This window comes from Rhagoletis zephyria, unplaced genomic scaffold (assembly GCF_001687245.7).
Source record: "Rhagoletis zephyria isolate East Lansing unplaced genomic scaffold, Rhagoletis_zephyria_1.1 Rzeph_scaffold_01993, whole genome shotgun sequence".
NCBI classification, from domain to species: domain Eukaryota; kingdom Metazoa; phylum Arthropoda; class Insecta; order Diptera; family Tephritidae; genus Rhagoletis; species Rhagoletis zephyria.
Window position 1 is genome coordinate 10,327 of NW_016159077.1, and position 19,864 is coordinate 30,190.

The 19,864-nt window shown below is 37.4% G+C and overlaps 1 protein-coding gene across 4 annotated transcripts in view; it reads left to right on the forward strand.

Moving 5' to 3' along the window:
• Positions 1–19,864, forward strand: part of cg (zinc finger transcription protein combgap) — a 58,967-nt gene that overhangs the window by 7,592 nt on the left and 31,511 nt on the right. For 3 of the 4 annotated variants that reach the window (XM_017619907.1, XM_017619908.1, XM_017619906.1), the window contains exons 2-4: positions 6,848–6,981; positions 7,104–7,189; positions 7,272–7,496. In XM_017619907.1, the coding sequence (XP_017475396.1) occupies positions 6,848–6,981; positions 7,104–7,189; positions 7,272–7,496 (445 nt within the window). The remainder of the gene's footprint in view (positions 1–6,847; positions 6,982–7,103; positions 7,190–7,271; positions 7,497–19,864) is intronic. The other variant, XM_017619909.1, reaches the window with a different exon arrangement.

A 19,864-nucleotide genomic window follows, 5' to 3' on the forward strand; every position in this document is an offset into this window, starting at 1 on the left:
CGTCATCAGCGTTTTTCGATTTTAGTTTTTGTAATTCATTTTGAATCCTGTCTTTTGTTACTGGTGTGAAAAATGTGCGCTTATAGCGAGGTTGTTAATAGGTGAATATGGCAAATAAAATGTGATTTTCTGGGAATGAAAATTTCGAAGAAAATTCTGTTTTGAAAGTCGTGGCTGCCAGCATAATTAATTTAAAATCTTGTAATTTTGTTAAAAAGGAACCGTGTTTTTTATAATAATTTGAATTATGGAATCACGGACGATAAAGGTCTCAGATTTGCTGTAATGAATACCTAGTAATTAGTTTTTTTTATTAGTTAGTTGAACTCGGCTTTTCCTAGATGCAGGCAGACACAATTAATTACTCACCGCCGTCGGTACCATAAGCCATCAAATCCGTTTTGTTGTTCCATTCCATGCGCTCAATGTGTTTTGATATATTTTTTGAGGCGAATGAACGCAAATTTTCAACATATGTATCGTTAGTACTATTTCACATTGTTGCTGACATGCAAAAAACTACAACTAACTATATTTGTGTATTGCCTAAAACGATGAGGGGACTGCATCATAATCAATCAAAAAGTTAATTTTGGATTTTTAGTTAGTTACGACCTTTTGTATTTCAGCGACGATGTGAGTTAAGCCCTTTCCATACTATAATAACGATATATTACATGCCAAGTCCCCCTCCTCAATAGATATAAAATTCACCTTGGATTAATTCTTATTTAATATGTGAAGTTGGCTGTCGACTTATTTACATATCATTTCATCTTTATTCCGATGCGTGCTAATTTTGACAATTTACACAAAATTAAAATAAATGTTTTGGTTTTCGCGCTAAAAGACTAATAAAAAGAAACACGAAACTTAAGAATAATAAGTTTTATAAAAAATAATTATACTTTTCTAAGAAAAAGTAGAAAAAAACCAGCGATGCATCCAGTTTTTCCAACAGACCTTCGACAAATAATATTCGATAGTTACATAATTCTTACCTAATTAAAGGTAATCTTTTAAATATACCTACTATTATCTTACTCTTTGACTTTAAATTACGAAAGAAGGTCGCCGTAGGGGACAGTCTTAACGTAGCATCTCCACAGGCAAACAAATGTTGGCTAACATTTTTTGTTTGCCAGATATACGTTTTATCGGTGCACTTGCACAATATTCGCATTCGCAAAAGCTCCGCATTGATTATTGCGAATGCGAATGTTAAAATTTAAGCGGAAGTTCCGCGGTTGCGAATGCGAATGCGAATATTCGCAACAACACTGGTACATATGTATACTTGAAAATAGATAATTGCGTCTCGGTCAAACTGTTTATAGAATTTTTCTTTCTGTGTGCAACCCAAACCGATCGCCGTGCTTATTCATACCAAAACTAATTTCGCGGAACCCCGGTGACCTTTCTACGGAACCCTTGGGTTCCGCGGAACACACCTTAAGAAGCTCTGACCTAGACATTCAATCTCTTCAACTTTCATGCAAATCCTAAGAGGTCGCGCCCAGAGGTGGCCGCGGTGACATGAAATGCCTCTTTTTTTAAATTTTGACCATCGAAAATTTCCACAATTTCAAAATACGTAATACTATCTAAAATTGAATCTATTTTAAAATAAACTGATACCTAACTTATTATAATAGCATAAAAATTGTCGAAGTTATGCGACTTTTCTTAAATACGGCCTTGAATTCATATGTGCGTATGTACCGGACTTTCAGAGTTTTTGAGCAGTGTGGCTAAGGAATTCATCAATATTTATTCAAAATTGATATATGCAATCGCTCATTAGCAAAAAATTGGGTTTTCCAAAAATTTTTGGTAAATGGGGGTGGCACCGCCCACTTATATCATATATGTGTATTTCAAAAACAAATTGATTGATCGCGACCAAATTTGGAACACACATTGCGATTAGGCTTCTTAAGCGCCAATTTTTAAACTCGGACAAAAACCACGGGCTCCACCAACGTAACGGTAGTTTCAAAAAAGTCAAAGCTAGCTATACTTTAGGAGGAGTGGGTTTTGTCCGATTTCAAAACATTCAAGCCGGAAGTTAAGGAGGCTAAGCGCAATGTGTATATAAAATTTGGTCGAGATTGGTCAAGTAGTTTTGGAGATACACATACATATGTATATGATATAAGTGGGCGGTGCCACCCCCATTTTCCAAAATTTTTTGGAAAAACCAATTTTTTTGCTAAAAAGCGAATGTATATATCAATTTTGAATAAATATTGATGAATCCCTTAGCCACTCTGCTCAAAAAGTATGAAAGTCCGGTACATAAACAATATAAATTCAAGGTCATATTTAAGAAAAGTCGCCTTACTTCGACAATTTTTATGCGATTGCCATAAATGAGCAATCAGTCTATTTAAAAATAGATTTAATTTTAGAAATTTTTGAAATTGTGGCAATTATCGATGGGCAAAATTTAAAAAATTAAGACATATTTTTTTTATTTTACCCGATAAAAAATCCCAACAAGCCAAGTCCGACAACAGATTATTATATACCATTTTAAAAGTCTATATATCCTCTTGCCAGATCATATTCGATCTTTAAAATCGAATAAAAAACAGTCTTTCAAAAACCCATAAAGCTACAAAATCCTATTTTCTGACCTAAATCGACAGGTCGCGACCTCTAAATGACCTTTACAAAATCTATAAAAGTAGGCAATAATATTTCTCATAAAAACGAATAAAATTAGGGGGTAGGGTCTTGAAATTTCAAAAAATGCATTTTCTATGGGCACCCTAGTATACATACTTTAAATTTTAATGTAAAGAATGAAATTGTTTCACTGTTGTTAAATAGGTATTATATAAATAGTTCGATATAATGTCTGAAAGCTGTATGCACATTTCTGGGGTAGCATCTAATTTCGAACAATATTTGTTTTTTGTGTATTAAGTGTAAGCTGAAACCCCTGTTGACAGAGTACGTTGTAATAGAAGGAAGCAAAGTTAAGATGGCATTTTTAGCGACTTCATGACATTTACTTTTAACACTAACCCAAAACTCTTTCAGAGACACAGATTCAAATGTGTGTTTCAATGTCGAAGTATTCTGAAGGTCTATGAATGCTTCGTAAATGGATTTTGTACCAAACCGATATTACTACTACCATCCGAAAAATAATCTGACGAAGATTTCAGGTGATTTACCAAGTGCCCAGTTATGACATTTCACAATTCATTTGGCAATTCATCGAGTTCTTTGTAGAACGTTGTATATAACCCTTTGGTTACAGCGGCCAACAACACATACCAGTGAGAAAAAACAAGCTGTCAAGCGCAAGCTCAACGCTCTTATGTAACGTATGGCACTCAGTACGGCAATCATACTATCAGTACATATGTATGTATACTTGTAAATAGATAATTGCGTCTCGGTCAAGCTGTTTATAGAACTTTTATTTCTGGGTGCAACTCAAACCGACCGCCGTGCTTATTCATATCAAAATTAATTTCGCGGAACCCCGGTGACTTTTCTACGGAACCCTTGGGTTACGCGGAACCTACTTTAGGAAGCTCTGCAATAGCAGATAAAAGTCTATTTAAAGTATATGACTTAAAATAAAAAAAGGCGAGGTTGTTTAAAAGTGTCACAGTAAAAAAATTACTCTAATTAAAATGATTGTTGCAGCAAATAAATAGTAAGCCAAATTTTCAAACAGAACACTACGCCTGACGCCACGATAAATACTGCCAAACATAGAGAAAGTTCTTTCCACTTCAACGGACATAATCGGAGCGTATTTAAAAGCACACGTTTCTTTAATGCTATATTTCAAATTGCCACCAGCTGTAATAGTTTTTTCTTAAATTTTTTCAGCACTTTCTTTTATTTTGTTTTCCGTTGCGACCGATTTAAGTTTCTCTATCACTGCTGTATATGCACTTTGTTGAAGCAACTGTTTGACTTCCGATATACCCTGTATTTGAGTCGCAAGTGATAAAGCGAATGATTCCTATGTCTAAATAGACGTAATTAGATAACCAGAATTGCACGAAATAAAAATAAGCGGTTGACGAAGGTTCTCGTCATCCAATAACTCTTTGGATATTTTAATAATTTTTGATTCCACTGGCTCCAACAATCTGACATACATAGTAGCTAACTGCTTCCAGGTATGTACCTCCAGGTAAAGACCCACGCGTGATGGCGCCATCATAAACACTTTTTTGATACAGATACTGACAATTAGTTGGTCTACTTGTTGATTGCTTTCGGGAATTTTTTCACATACTTTATTGAGGCCATGAGCAAGACAACTTACACGAGTAAAGTAGCTGTTAGACGCGGCAAATGCAAGTCCTTTTCAAGTCTGTCAAACTCAAGAATTTTCAAAAGAGATTGCAGGAGCAGTACACCTTGCATGTAGAGTGGCTTTCGAAAGCAATTTTTATTTCTGAAAATCAAACTTTCCCGATACTAATTTTTGTCTGTTTACATGGTGAATGCCGACCACTCCACTTTGAACTATGTTACCAGACATTTTTATGCTTATAACAAAATTAATGACCTGAAAAATATACTAAACCTGCTAAAATGTGCACAAAACAGGCACAAAATGTCTAATGCATTAGTATTTAAATACTCCATATCAGTAGAATCAATTAATTACACGTATTTTTCATATTTTATTCCACATTTTTATAATATTTATACAAATTCGCCAAAAAACGCATTGAACGGCAACACTCGATTGGTTTGACAGCACTTGCAACAAAAATTAAAATTGCTAGTCCAGCACGAGCAAGTTGAATTTATTTCTCGAAAGTGATTTGCCTAATTTCTGTTGCAATTAGGCCTTGCAATTTTTATTTTCGAAACTGATTTCTGCAAATTTGCAAAAGGACTCTGTTTGTTTACATCGGAAAGTAGACTTTAGATTTCGCATTATGATAGCAAAATGCGTAGAAAAGGCGCTTGCATTGCCACGTTTAACCGCATCTTAAGTTTTGGATAAAGCACCGACATATTTTGACACAATTTTATCTCCTTTATCCATACCTTTAGCGTATGTACACGACTAAAGATCTATCCTGATCGCAATCAATCGAAATACCGGTTTTTAATCCCATTTGACAGTGTGCTTTCACTTATTTGAGTACAAATGCCATTGAATTTGACATGGTGAAAATTAAGCGACATATGTTTTCAATTTTTGCAGAAATACTATAGTGTCATTGCATTGGGACTGGTGGGACCTTTTACTACAGAAAGTGAACAATTGTGAATTATAACTGTCTTCGGAACTTATACAACAGTGAAAGATATTTTTTAACATAGATAAATAACTAGTGTATAAAATTCGTTTCAATAAAATACCAAACGATTCGATTTCATAGTTCTATGTAACTATTATTTTCATGAATGTGACTGGTAAGAAACCATAACCATATTTTATCTTTGTGCACTGAAAGACAAATTTATCCAAAACACTTAATTTTGAAGTGAGATTTTTTCGTATTGTAAAATATATCCTATATGGATGTTTCCATGATGTGAGACCTGACATTCGTCCAACCAATTCATTTTTAATCAGAAGCAATTCGTTATTGGTTTAACTTTGAATTAAAATGTGATAACGTACGTGACAGATTTCTCCCCCATACAATATTTTTACTAGTAATACATATCGTCGATGTTTTTGCAAAACCGCCCATCACCCCGCCCAGTTATTAAACAACAGATTTGTAAAATAGAGAAAATACCGCCTATCAAGGCAATGCCTTCAAAGAATAAACCGTTTTTTCGCTCTCCTGTAAAATTTGAGTGCCGTTGGGCGGTTTTGCAAAAACATCGACGATATGTATAAGTATAATTTAAATTTTAACACGGCATTACGTACCGCGACAGGATGCCTCCTGATGACGCCTCTACATCACCTTCATGACGAGGCCCAGATGCTCCCGGTAAAGGAGCATAACTTAATGCTTTGCAAGCAGTTCCTCGCTGGGAGCTACAGACGTGGCCATCCCAGCGGACAACTGCTCGCGGAAGAGCCCTCGCCACGGCACGTCAGGAGGCATCTTTACGAACTGACAGACGAAGTCCAGAGGTATATTAAACAACCTCTGGACCCGACAACCTACCGACAGGCCCTCAACGGCATTCACAGGGAATCAGTCTCAAGTTATGTAGACTCCCGCCCTGTGAATGCCGTTCTAGGCACACAACCACCGGACGTGGACGGGACAGAACTTTGTCTGCCTCGGGAGACCCGCACAACAATAGCCCAACTTCGCTCTGGCTATTGCAGCAGGCTCAACAGCTACCTGAGCAGAATCAACGAGGATGTGCCCAACCATTGCCCGGCATGTGGAGAGTCGCCACATGACTCCCGGCACCTCTTCACATGCCCTGAGAATCCCACTCAGCTAACGCCCCTGTCCCTATGGACAGCCCCTGTGGAAGTCGCACACTTCCTGGGCCTCCCCTTAGCTGAAATAGACGACAACGATGATGGATGAACCGTCCCGAACGGGGCTTAGTAGCCGCTACAACAACAACAACAACAACAACAAGTATAATTTAATTTTTTATTAATTTTGGCAGTTTCTTAGTGCTATTTCTGTGCTCCAAGCCACTGACATTGTCATATTAAACCACATATTATTTTTTGGGTTCTTTTTAACAACATACCTTTCAGAGTCACCATCACCAGATCCGTTTAGTTTAGTGTTACGAACTCCCAAAAATTACATTTAGGGTCTTTTGTACCTATAGAAAATGATATATACATACATACATACATATATGCACATCAAATCTACTACTATATCTATTAAATCCATATTAAAATAATATTTGTTTGCAGATGCCATATCTACTGTCTACAGATGGAGCTTTAACTGTGCAAAAAGATGTTAAAGGGGGATTGACAGCACAGAAAGGTGGAGTTGTTCGTCGGATGTTTGTCGTAAATGAACCGTTTGCACCAGGAGCTCAACGGTAAGTCGAGCGTTCGCTTATGGAATATATTTAATTTGTAAAAATATGTCTTAAAAATAAAAAACAAATTAAAAATTAATATTGATTTATAGTATAGCAATGGTATTTATCTTTTATTTCAGAGTCATAACTGCAGGTACTACTACACCATCGGTGGTGAAGAAACAAGACCAACAACAAGTGCTCAGTATTAACTGCGACAAAAATTGTAAGCATCCAAGTCCATGCACACCAATCGAGTATATTTAATAGTGTTTGAAAACAAAACAAAATATTTGCTTTTGATTTAGACCTACTTGTAGATCAATCAGATCAGTCACATTCTCTGACTAATGGTATCGTCGACACGAAGTCACAAACCATTCTAACAACAGCTGGCGCTAAAACGCATTTCAGTCCCATCGGGCCGATTCATCTCACTGCAGAGGAATGCAACGAGATATTAATGAAACGAGCGCTTGCCGCATCTCACCAGACTCACACGATCACTACTCCAGACGGACATGGGACGACAAGTAAGACTGTAAAAATTTCAAAGAAATTCTAAGCTCCCTTCGTCCGTGCCTTTAAACATCGTGTGACGATCAACTACTATTTCCACTAATGTATAGGCTTTAAAAATTCATTAAAAAAGCGCAGGCATTAGAAATGCTAACATATGTACTGATCGTAAAGATCTTCAGTTCAAACGAATTTTTCAACTTCCGATTTAAAGTGTTCGATATTATTGTTTTGGTTTAAACATTTTGAAATAGTTTTGGCTTTTATTATTATTGTTAAAGGACATGAAATTTGTATTTTAAGGATCTAAATGAATTTAAAATCTTTTTGTAAAATCACGCGCTGTTTTCAAAATTGACTACATTCAAGAATGCCAGTATAAATAGTTTTGTAGGTGTTTCTCCATCAGCAAATCTGCAACATTGCTTAAACAAATTTTAGTTTAAAATGAGAATGCTAACTTTGTACATACATATGTATGTATATGTATATATGTATGTACATATCGCATGTTTAATAATATTCAGATGTACTTCAAAATTTACGTTTTTGGTGATTTCAACATACAATTAATAAGCTTGATAAGGAGAATATGTTCAGCTTAACAGACGATTTAGCTTCCCCAAAATGGAGAATGTATGTGTCTTTCCATCTATATTTTGGTATACCAACTGTGAATTGATCGAACTTTGATTGCGTTTTTCCACAAAATTCAAAGTTGAAATAATTTTGGATATTATCAAATGTGCGATGTGTTCATGGATAAATGGGTTTTCGATAAAATATTGCTACGTGAAAATTAAGTTTTTATACAACAGTTCTAGTATTATTTCTGATTCCATTAATTTGTGGTTGCTTAGAAAAATTAAATTATACATATGTTGGTGTTAATGTGGCTTGGTGTTGGTGCATAAGGTTTTTGTGTGCTTACGCATAAAATCTTATATAAAATTTTAATTTTAATATTTATTCATATTTCATACTTAAAATTTAAAAATTAACTTCATTTTAACTTAACTTACTTATAGCCGATTTCGCCAGCAGTTTAACTGCAAAATGATTTCTTATATTCCGTCAATTTCCATATAAAGTTCAAAATATTAAAATCATTTTTCACTTAAATCGCTTTCGTGAAATTGGCTGTTAATCTCTTAAATTTTATTTTATTGTTTTGATTTTCTTTTGTTTTATTTCCTCTTATTTTACATAATTTTTAACCAGTGTACTTACATACATACTCGTTTTATAATATTACGAGGGGCACTAAATATTTTTAGACGAAAACAAAATTTTCAGTAAAAGTGATCTTATTATTTTTCAAAATATTCTCCAGTGAAATCGATAAAATAAAGACGCGTTTTTGAGCTCGTCATCGCAAAGCTCTTGTTAAAAATGGAACATCCTACTCGGTTAATCTCATAGCCGATTAGCAACGGTTGATAGTCGAGTATGTATTTGATTAACCGCTCGAATGCGATTGTTCGCACACCACCGAATAGGGAATTAGGGACGTCAGCGCAGCTGGCCTAGCGAAAATTGACCATTCCCACGACAGCCGGTTCTACGTACCGGAATGACTCGGGTTGTACTCGACGAAGGGCTGTTGTTTCGGCGATCTAACCCGCTCGTGTAAAGTTCGCAAGCGTTTTTTGTTAAAGTTACTTTTTAATCAGAGTTCCTGAGAGCAAGGCAGTAGTTCTACAGTTCCATAATCAAAATTTCAATAGTTCTGTTAATTAAAGCCAAAAAAGCTAAAAAACAAAAGTCTCTTGCTAACTTCAAGCAGCAAGCCTTTTTTCAGCAAAAACAGTTCTGATGCCATCAACTTACGCCTAATAGGCCAGAAAAAAGTCCAGCGAAATTTTGAAAAAAAAAAACAAAAAAAAATTTTACACTAAATTTTTTTATTTTTTATTTTTTTTAATTACTTTTTTGTCAGAGTTCCTGGCAGCAAGGCAATAGTTCTACAGTTCCCTAACCAAATTTTCAATAGTTTCGTTAATTTTACCCAATAAAGATAAAAAACAAAAATCGCTTGCTAACTTCACGCGCAGCCTTTATTCAGCAAAAACAGTTCTGATACGACCAAATTACAAGAAATAAAGAGTTCTACAGTTCCCTAATAGCCCCAAAAAAGCTCCGCAAAATCCAGAAAAAAAAAACAAAAATAAATTGTTACATACCCTTTTTTTTATGTAATTACTTTTTAATCAGACTTCCTACAAAACTGCATACGCAAAATCTTTCTAAGGGCCGTTTTCTCAAGTAGTTCTAAAAATATATCTGCCCTTTAAAAACAAATTTTTTTCTCAAAAAACGTGTTCCAAGGGCAGATAAATTCTAAAAGGTACTTGCTCGTAATTTCTACCAGTTTGCTTCATTTTTTTTTAATATTGCTCAATGGGTGAACCTTTGATTTATATTGTTTTTGTTAAAGAATTGACTATATTTTTATAAAAAATAACTAAAATGAAATAAAGAAAAGATTGTGAAAACTTCTCAATATGTGAGGTGGGTGTAATTTTTTCGACCACTGTATTATAATGTACGTATGGCAATGCCATCCTATAGCCAATACAATAAGCCAATCAGGTGATCAAAAATCGCCACAAGCAGCCTACCGTTCAATAGGTATTGATGTGCCCTTTGCTAAAATATATAACTTGTGCAGATTTAACTAAAAATTATTATTGTTACTAGCCTACCTTNTGCTCGTAATTTCTACCAGTTTGCTTCATTTTTTTTTAATATTGCTCAATGGGTGAACCTTTGATTTATATTGTTTTTGTTAAAGAATTGACTATATTTTTATAAAAAATAACTAAAATGAAATAAAGAAAAGATTGTGAAAACTTCTCAATATGTGAGGTGGGTGTAATTTTTTCGACCACTGTATTATAATGTACGTATGGCAATGCCATCCTATAGCCAATACAATAAGCCAATCAGGTGATCAAAAATTATTTAATCGCCACAAGCAGCCTACCGCTCAATAGGTATTGATGTGCCCTTTGCTAAAATATACCTACTTACCTATAGGATGGCATTGGCATACCGTCGCCTGGGTAAAAGATTGTCGTAAGCGCAGTTTTGACGATTTTTAGTTATAGATGCAGTAATATATTTTGAAATAAGGTCTTTCGATTGGTGTTATTTGTTTTTAGGTATCTCCTTTAGTTTCCGAGATATTGACCACAATTTTTTCGATGATTTAGTAAAAATTTAGTTAGTGATGCAGCCATATCTCCTTTAGTTTACGAGATATTGCGTATAAAGTGTTGTTAATTTAGTCGAAATTTTGATCACATTTTGTCGTATTTCATACAATGTGGCTGCCAAATTGTGAACAAATGACGATTACGACATAATTTTACTAAAGAAAATCCTTCATAAACTCAAAACTAATTAACAATAAACATTAAAAATTAAATAATTTAAGAATTTTGTGAACTAGTAACATTTTCAGAGACTGGAGAAATTCTATCCTCGCGTTTTTGAGAAATTGCATTCCAAACTTCAATCGCGATTTCCCACAACCTGCCGAAATTAACATACGGCAATCTTTTACCCAGGCGACGATACGTACATTATAATACAGTGGTCGAAAAAATTACCGCCACCCCACATATTAAGAAGTTTTCACAATTTTTTCTTTATTTAATTTTAGTTATTTTTTTATAAAAATATAGTCCGTTCTTTAACAAAAACAATATAAATCAAAGGTTCAACCATTGAGCAATATTACAAAAATTTAGAATTTTAGAATTTATCTGCCCTTCGAACATATTTTTTGAGAACAAAATTTGTTTTTAAAGGGCAGATAAATTTTTAGAACTACTTAAGAAGACGGCCCTTAGAAAGATTTTGATATGTAGTTTTGTAGGAACTCTGATTAAAAAGTAATTACAAAAAAAAAAAAATGTATGTAATTTTTTTGTTTTTTTTTCTGGATTTCGCGGAACTTTTTTCGGGACTATTAGGGAACTGTAGAACTCTTTATTTCTTGTAAGTTGGTCGTATCAGAACTGTTTTTGCTGAATAAAGGCTTGCACGTGAGGTTAGCAAGCGATTTTTGTTTTTTAGCTTTTTTGGGTTAAATTAACAAGACTATTGAAAATTTGGTTAGGGAACTGTGGAACTATTGCCTGCTGTCAGGAACTCTGATTAAAAAGTAATTAAAAATAAAAAATTAAATTTAGTGTAAAAATTTTTTGTTTGTTTTTTTCCCCCCAAAATTTTGCGGAACTTTTTTCAGGACACCTGCTGTGTATGCCAGAGAAGACTACACTACAACTCCACCTCAGTCAAGTGCAATGCTTGCGGGGGTGGAGTCACCTCAGAATGTGCTCAGGACTACGGACACATCGGCAGTGGAGCACATCAAACAGAGCAGCCTCCACGGCTAATCCCAGTCCACCTGAGCAGCTCACAGACACCACGACACAACAACACAATAGACCACACCACAACCACGACAGACCACATAGCAAACAGAACCGCACACCACAAACACGCCACCGCCAACAACTCCTGGTTCCTCCTACATTCTGCACGGTATGTCAGACCAGGACATTCCGTAATGTGACATCAGTCCAGTGCACCACCTGCCTTGGCTGGTGCCACTTTAGGGCATGTTCAGGTCTGCGCACCCCGCGAGATTGGACGAGGAACTTCGAGGGCCCGTGTTGCGCTGTTCGGTCGCAAACCCCAACTGCGACGCCACCCACTACCGTCACAGGGTGGCAACCTCGACAGCAGCGCACACAGCCAATGGCGGCAAGGCCACACACATCCCTCACACCCCGCATAACTACACGTCTCCCGAACCACATCAAGCTCCTTCAACTGTAACGGACTTCAGAGCAAGATCGAGGAGATAACCGTCTTCATGGGAAGGCATGGTATATTGATAGCTGCGGTCCAAGAGACGAAGTTGGACAGCAATTCAACATTGTTGAATTGTGCCGGGTACAACGTGTACCGTCGAGATCGCGAGCGAGATAATGGTGTAGGCTTAGCGTTCATCACGCACCACATCGTGCAGTGTCGTCTTATTGAAGCAGACATTAACCGCAGGGATACCACCCTAGAATGTCAGATCGTTGCTATCCGGTCAGGCGATGTTGAGCCCCTGTCACTTGCTGCCCGGCAGGATATCACCCTGACATAGGTGCGCTCCTCAGAGGTGAAAACCGTGTGATAGTAGGTGACTTCAATGCGCGCCACTATCTTTGGCACTCAAGCCTGTCAAACGACCGTAGGGGAACAGACTTGGCTGAGCAGATAGACGATTCAACATTCTGCACAATGAACGACGACGCATCCACCAGGATTATGGGCAGCTGCTGCAGCTCGCCAGACATAACACTAGTCAGCGCTGGTCTGATAAACAGCGTATCATGGCGACCTATGCTGACTTTGGCATCAGACCATCTGCATCTCGATCGATAAACCAACCGACTTTGCTTCCGCGGAACACCGGACCTATATCAATTTTTCTAAAGCTGATTGGAAAGGCTTCGCGGAATTTACTGAGAGTACCTTCGCTGCGCTTCCCACACCAACCGACGTCCACCCTGGTGAACGTAAGTTCCGGAGGGTTGTCACTGCTGCTGCAGCTCGCTTCGTACCGGCAGGATGCATTACGGACCCACGTCCAAATTTCCCTGCTGAAGCGGCTGTTCTAGCCGATGAGCGTGACATCCTTCGACAGGTCGATCCCCGTATCAGTGATCTCAACGCGGACACGGCAACTAGGAACGTACATAAGCGGAAGAAGTGGGAAGAGCATCTGAAGAACTGTAACTTCATCTCTGGTGTGAGTAGGTTTTGGTCAACCGTGAGGTCACTGTCCAATCCGACGAAGCACGACGACAGGGTCGAAATTTCTTTCGGCGACCATGCTTCGTCGGACCCGGAGCGATCTGCGCGCTATTTTAGCCGGCAAGCGTCGAGTGACCAGAAAGCTGTACAAACTACCAACAACTTAAGGTGGCCATCGGGAAGGCGAAAGCCTCCAAAGCCATGCGTGCAGACGGAATATGCATGTTGATGCTGAAAAATTTGGGTCTTGCGGGAGTAGCGTACCTAACGGAGGTCCTGAATATGTCTATGGCCACTCTCATCATCCCAGTCATCTGGAAGGTGGGGAGAGTGGTCTCACTGCTCAAACCAGGGAAACCAGCCAACAAAGGAGATTCTTATCTACCGATAACACTCCTTTCCCCGGTAGCGAAGACCCTAGAGGCCTTGCTGCTCCCGTATTTCACAGTGCAACAACAGCACTTAACGCCATAAACACTCAGATAACACGTGGCCTTAACCGCGACCGTCCCTGTGAGAGAACTATTTTAGTAGCGTTGGACCTGTCAAAGGCGTTTGACACCGTCAGCCTCTCCACGCTAATAGAAGATATAGAGGCTTCCTCTCTCCCACAGAGGCTCAAACGGTGGTCGGCGAATCATCTGAGTGGTCGACACTGGTCGGTAATGTTTAGAGACAAATCGGGCAAACTTAGAAAAATAAAACAGGGGGTTCCACAGGGTGGTGTCCTTTCCTCGCTACTGTTTAACTTTTACATTTCAAAGCTCCCTCAACCACCACAGAGAGTCTTGATTGTCTCCTACGCCGGCGATTGCTCTATCATGGCGACTGGGAATGGAATTGATGAATCGAAAGTAAACGGGTATCTCTCCGAGCTTTCTCGCTTCTTCACTGCAAGGATCCTAACTCTCTCCCCTACGAAGTGCTCTGAGATCTTGTTCACCACCCGGACGAAGGGAGTCAGGCTACCGCGGGGCATTCACGTCGATGATACAACAATTCCGGCGGTGAATAACCCCAAAATACTCGGAGTAACCTTCGACAGTCTGCTCTCCTTCTCTGCGCACGCAACCGCTATTGTCAACAAAGTACAGAGCCGCAACAAGGTCCTCAAGTCGCTCGCCGGCAGTATATGCGATTTTTTGCCATAACTTTTCCATTTATGCAGCTAGGAACATGATATTTTGCAATACTACCACCCATTATCTATAGAAAACTTAGAGTGAAAATTACAAAGATCGGGACACTATAACCTATAGCTCCAATACAAATGGTTGTTCAGATATAAGATTTTTCGTTATAACTCCTCCATTTTGCACTGTTGTCACTAATTATCAAAACAATACTTTCAGTGAAAATGGCGAAGATCGGGTCGCTATAACCTATAGCCTCCATACAACTGATTGTTCAGATATGAGATTTTTTGCCATAACTTCCATTTATGCAGCTAGGAACATGAAATTTGGCAATACTTCCACCCATTATCAACAAAATACTTACAGTGAAAATAACAAAGATCGCGTCACTTTTACATACAGCTCCCATACAACTGATTGTTCAGATATGCGGTTTTTTGTTATAACTCCTCCATTTGTGCAGCTGGGAACATGAAACTTCGCAATATTCCCACCCATTATAATAAAAATAGTTACAGTGAAAATGGCGAAGATCGGGTCGCTATAACCTATAGCCTTCATACAAATGATTGTTCATATATGATATTCTTTGTTATAACTTCTCCATATATGCAGCTGGAAACATGAAATTCCGCACTATTTTCTCTCATTATCAACAGAAAGTTTACAGTAAAATTAACATAGATCGGGTCACTATAACATATTTATTGCCTCCATAAAACTGATTGTTCAGATATAGGGCTTTACCGTAAAACTCCTTTATTTGGACAGCTAAAGTCGATAAATTTCGTAAGCTATTTTATAAATAATAATACAAAGTCTACTGAGAAAATCGGTTTACATACCGATCTCACAGCAGTGAAAATCACTTAGATTGGTGCTATATAAGGTATATCTTCCATACCTCTGATTGTTTAAATATGATTTTTGATTTATGTATGTATCTCCTCTATCTATGTGAATATATAAATTTTTTCTAATGCAGTAATCTGTTAAAGTAAAATTTTCAGATGTTCATGAAAGGTATGAAACCTTCGGCATAGCCGAAGACAGCGCTGCTCTTACTTGTTTTTGGATATGTTCAGTGCGAAATGCCCATTCACAATGAGAATACCACAAAATTACAACCTTCGGACAGTTGTATACTTTCTACAAAAAATAAATGGCTGCTCATATAGTGGCTGCATTTCTTTATTCATTCTGAACGTTTGGAATAAACTTTTTGTTTACTTATTCTTTAGAACGTTCCTGATGATATGTTAACGTATATTTCAACGCACCTGGAATCTATAAAGAAACGCAGCCAGTATTTTGAATAATATTATAATATTTGGTGACAGACATATTTTGGAAATGCTACGAAGAAATACCAGATGTCGGTCCCCGGTATTAACATTAATCCAAAACTCTCAGAGGCACAGATTCAATTGTGTGTTTCACTGTCGACGTACTCTGAAGATCTATGAATGCTTCTTAAATGGATTTTGTACCAAACCGATATTACTACTACCATCCGAAAAATAATCTGACAAAGATTTCAGGTGATTTACGAAGTGCCCAGTTATGACATTTCACATTTCATTTGGCAATTCATCGCGTTCCTTGTAAAAAGTTATTTATAAACCCTTGGCTACAGCGGTCAACAACACATACAGGTTAGAAAAAAACCAGCTGTCAACGCAAGCTCAACGCTCTTTTGTATGTAGGCATAGCAATTATACCAAGCTGTTTATAGAACTTTTCTTTCTGTGTGCCCGTAAGAGCGCACTACTATTTTAGTGCTTGCAGCTGCTCATAGTGGCTTGAACCAAATCAAATTTGGTGGGTCAACTTAGAACTCTATAATAAGTGCCCAAAACAAATTTCANATCTGACAAAGATTTCAGGTGATTTACGAAGTGCCCAGTTATGACATTTCACATTTAATTTGGCAATTCGTCGCGTTCCTTGTAAAAAGTTATTTATAAACCTTTGGCTACAGCGGTCAACAACACATACAGGTTAGAAAAAAACCAGCTGTCAACGCAAGCTCAACGCTCTTTTGTATGTAGGCATGGCAATTATACCAAGCTGTTTATAGAAGTTTTCTTTCTGTGTGCCCGTAAGTGCGCACTACTATTTTAGTGCTTGCAGCTGCTCATAGTGGCTTGAACCAAATCAAATTTGGTGGGTCAACTCAGAACTCTATAATAAGTGTCGATAGCTTCGAAAACAACGAAGTTTGTGTAAGTCGGTCGGATCGGATATATCGCGGCTATATGACATAGTGCCTCAAAGCGAACACAGTTTGGTAGGCCAACTCAGAACTCCACAATACGTACACTAACTGAATTTCAAGCCATTAAAAACAACGAGAAATCAAGTTCCGCTTCCCCTGAACCGTTTTCGGTTCTTTTGGAAATCGAGTTTCGGTTATTCTGGTACCGTTTTTCAGTTTTTCCGTTTTTTTTAATCCTCCGGAACCGTTTTTCGGTTCTTTTGGAATCGAGTTTTGGTTCTTCCGAAACCGGTTTTCTGTTCTTTTGGAATCGACTTTCGGTTCCGTTTGAGCCGTTTTTCGGTGCTTGTAAGAACTGGACCGGCCCGTTCTCTAAAGGAACCGGTTCCTCGGTTCTCTGGATCACTAGTAGAAGGACTTGGCACAGAAGAGAAACGTCTCGCATGCTTTATTGTATTGTGCCAAAATCGCTCACACGATTAAAGCGGCAAACAAGAAGAAGAAAGAAAATACGGTAACACACTGCCAAAAAAGCTTGTGGGACAATTTTTTATTTTGGAAAGGAAAGGCACCTCCGATTTTCCTATTTCTTAGGTTTCCAAAGAACGAGGAGCTACCGTGAAAGTGGGTATATGCATGCGGCTTCAAGGAATCAGGAGACCATTAAATGTTTGTTCTTAAATTTTCTGCACCATCCGTGTTATGATATGGATTTTCATTCAATGTACTAGTTAGTTTACAAATTTACAAGTATAGTTGTACAAACATTGTTATTGGCAACTAGCCCACAAAATACTCGGAGACGTATTCGAAAATGGAAATTGAAAATGATGTTACATCTGTTTTTGGATTCAGTTTTCGGTCGTTTTCGGATCCATTCTCTCACTAAAGTGTGCATCCGAAAATAATAAAATCCATATTTTAAAAGAAGGTTATTTTACTCTAAAAGTGTGTACTGGCCCAATACCAGAGTTTCAGTTTACACTAGTAGCTAATGATAGTCGAAAATTGTTCACTACTACTCTTGATGTTTACATGTATATTCTACGCTGGTAATACAAATTTTGCTACCGGTAAATAAAGTTCCTGTAAATTTTTAAACCCTTTTCGAATTCTGTGTACTCTTGTAACCAGTAAATTTTGTTACCATCTCATAAGTTGGTAACAAAATATTGCCCCGTGAAATATGCAATGCCAGAATTTCCACAATTCTTCATAGCTGAATTGCTGAATATTTTAACTGCATTACCAACGTACCTAGAATCGCGCTGACAAGAACTGGTAACGTTTTTTGGTAGTAAAATATTTCGATTACAAAATCCTCGGTAAAGGGGAAATACACAACGCCAGCTTGCTGGCGCCATCAAGTGATAGCACCATCAAGCTCGAAGCATATAAGATACCAGCATGCTGGCACAATATTTATTTCTGTACAAATGAGGTCCCGAAAGATCGAAATGAGTAGGGCCGAAATTTCAAAGTTTGTCTAACATTTTGATGAATCGTCACTAGAGACGAATAAAGGTGCGCTGGCTTTTCGCCGGTGAAAAAAGACGCATAAAAAAAATTGTAGGAAAAAAGGCGCTTAATAAAAACTTCGGCGAAGAAAGACGCGTAATCTAGTTGACGGCGAAGAAAGACGCGTAATCATAGATTTATACTTGGCCAAGGACTGTCACTTCAGCATTATTCGCCAAAAACTCTACGGAATGTACATACAATTACAACCGCAAACATAGTTGACCGCGAAAATAAGTTTACGCGTCCTTCTTCGCCGTCAAATATTTTAACGCGTCTTTCTTCGCCGTCAACTATGTTAAGAGTCTATCTTCGCTGAAGTTTTTTTATGCGCCTTATTTCGCGGTCAACTTTTGAGTTCGCGCCTTTATTCGTGTCTAGTGACGAAATACTTTTTTTAAATTCACAACTGCAATATAGTGAACTTTAGTCTTTCACAAACACGGCTTCGACTCATACAACGTATGCGGAATGAAATACGGGCTATTTCTAAGCAGATTTTAAAAAATGCTGGTAAACACAGGATCCGAACTAAGTATACCAAAATGGACTGTGCAATTTTAACAAGCATTCCACTAAAAATTATCTTAAATAATTTCCTTGAAAGCGAACGAACTCTGAAAATTTGCTTGTAAATTTTGTATACCGAAACTCAGTGTCGCAAAAAGTAACGTCCTTTTTCATTTTTTATCTATGAGACTTAAACTTAATTTACAAAGGAAATGTCGGCATTAAAGAATAGGAAAACAGTAGAAGGAACACCCATGAGTGCGAAAAAAACATGTTTCACATAGCAGCGAAGTGAGACCGTAACAAGAATCATAAATTGCTTGATCTCTCTGAAAAAGCATAGCCTATAATGACAATAAAGTGCAAAGTAAGCAAAAAAACATTACAGACTATGCAAGAGCCAGGGATATAGTGAAATAAGTGCAAACCACTTTACCCAAAGTTTTTTAAATGTTGAAAAGGAAAATTAAAAGCGGCTATGAGCGCTTTCTCGAAATTTGCTTGCACTAGATTCATTTCGGTTTTGTACAACGGATTAGGGAAATATTTTTCATTGGGGACCCGTAAAAGGACACCTAAATATAACTCTGAACTAATTATCGCCTACATGGCTAAAAAAATAATAACTCAAATTAGCATTAAAAAAGCCCTCCGCACTATGCCTGAAAACTTAAACAGGTCAATCGTCAAGAACATGAGTCTTTCCTATAAAAGTTTTTCTTGGAAATTTCGACAATATCTATGTCAGTGGAAAAACAATATTTGTTGCATCCGAAAATATAGCTGTTTCTCATTACTGCATCAGTTCGTATTTCATTCCGCATACTATAGTGCAAAATCCAAAATACTTTTTACTTAAAAAAATAGAGCTAATTTCACCATTAAAAACACCAGCATGCGGTTTCGACCGGAAACTTTTCTGACAAATGTTATGTATTTTTGTCCGCAGTATCCAAATCTGTGGGAAAAGAATGTATGTACAGTGACTAGCAAAACTGTAACTTGGTGTAACACTTTTTATTTCAGCCACCGCTATCTTTCCAAGTTCTAACGACATTCATACTTTTGTTGTATATTCTTATTGGTACACCCCTACTCCCTCTCTCATAAAGATTTGAAGTCAATCCAACAACAATAATAAAACCAGCAGACAAAAATGTAAATTAAGGCATATGTT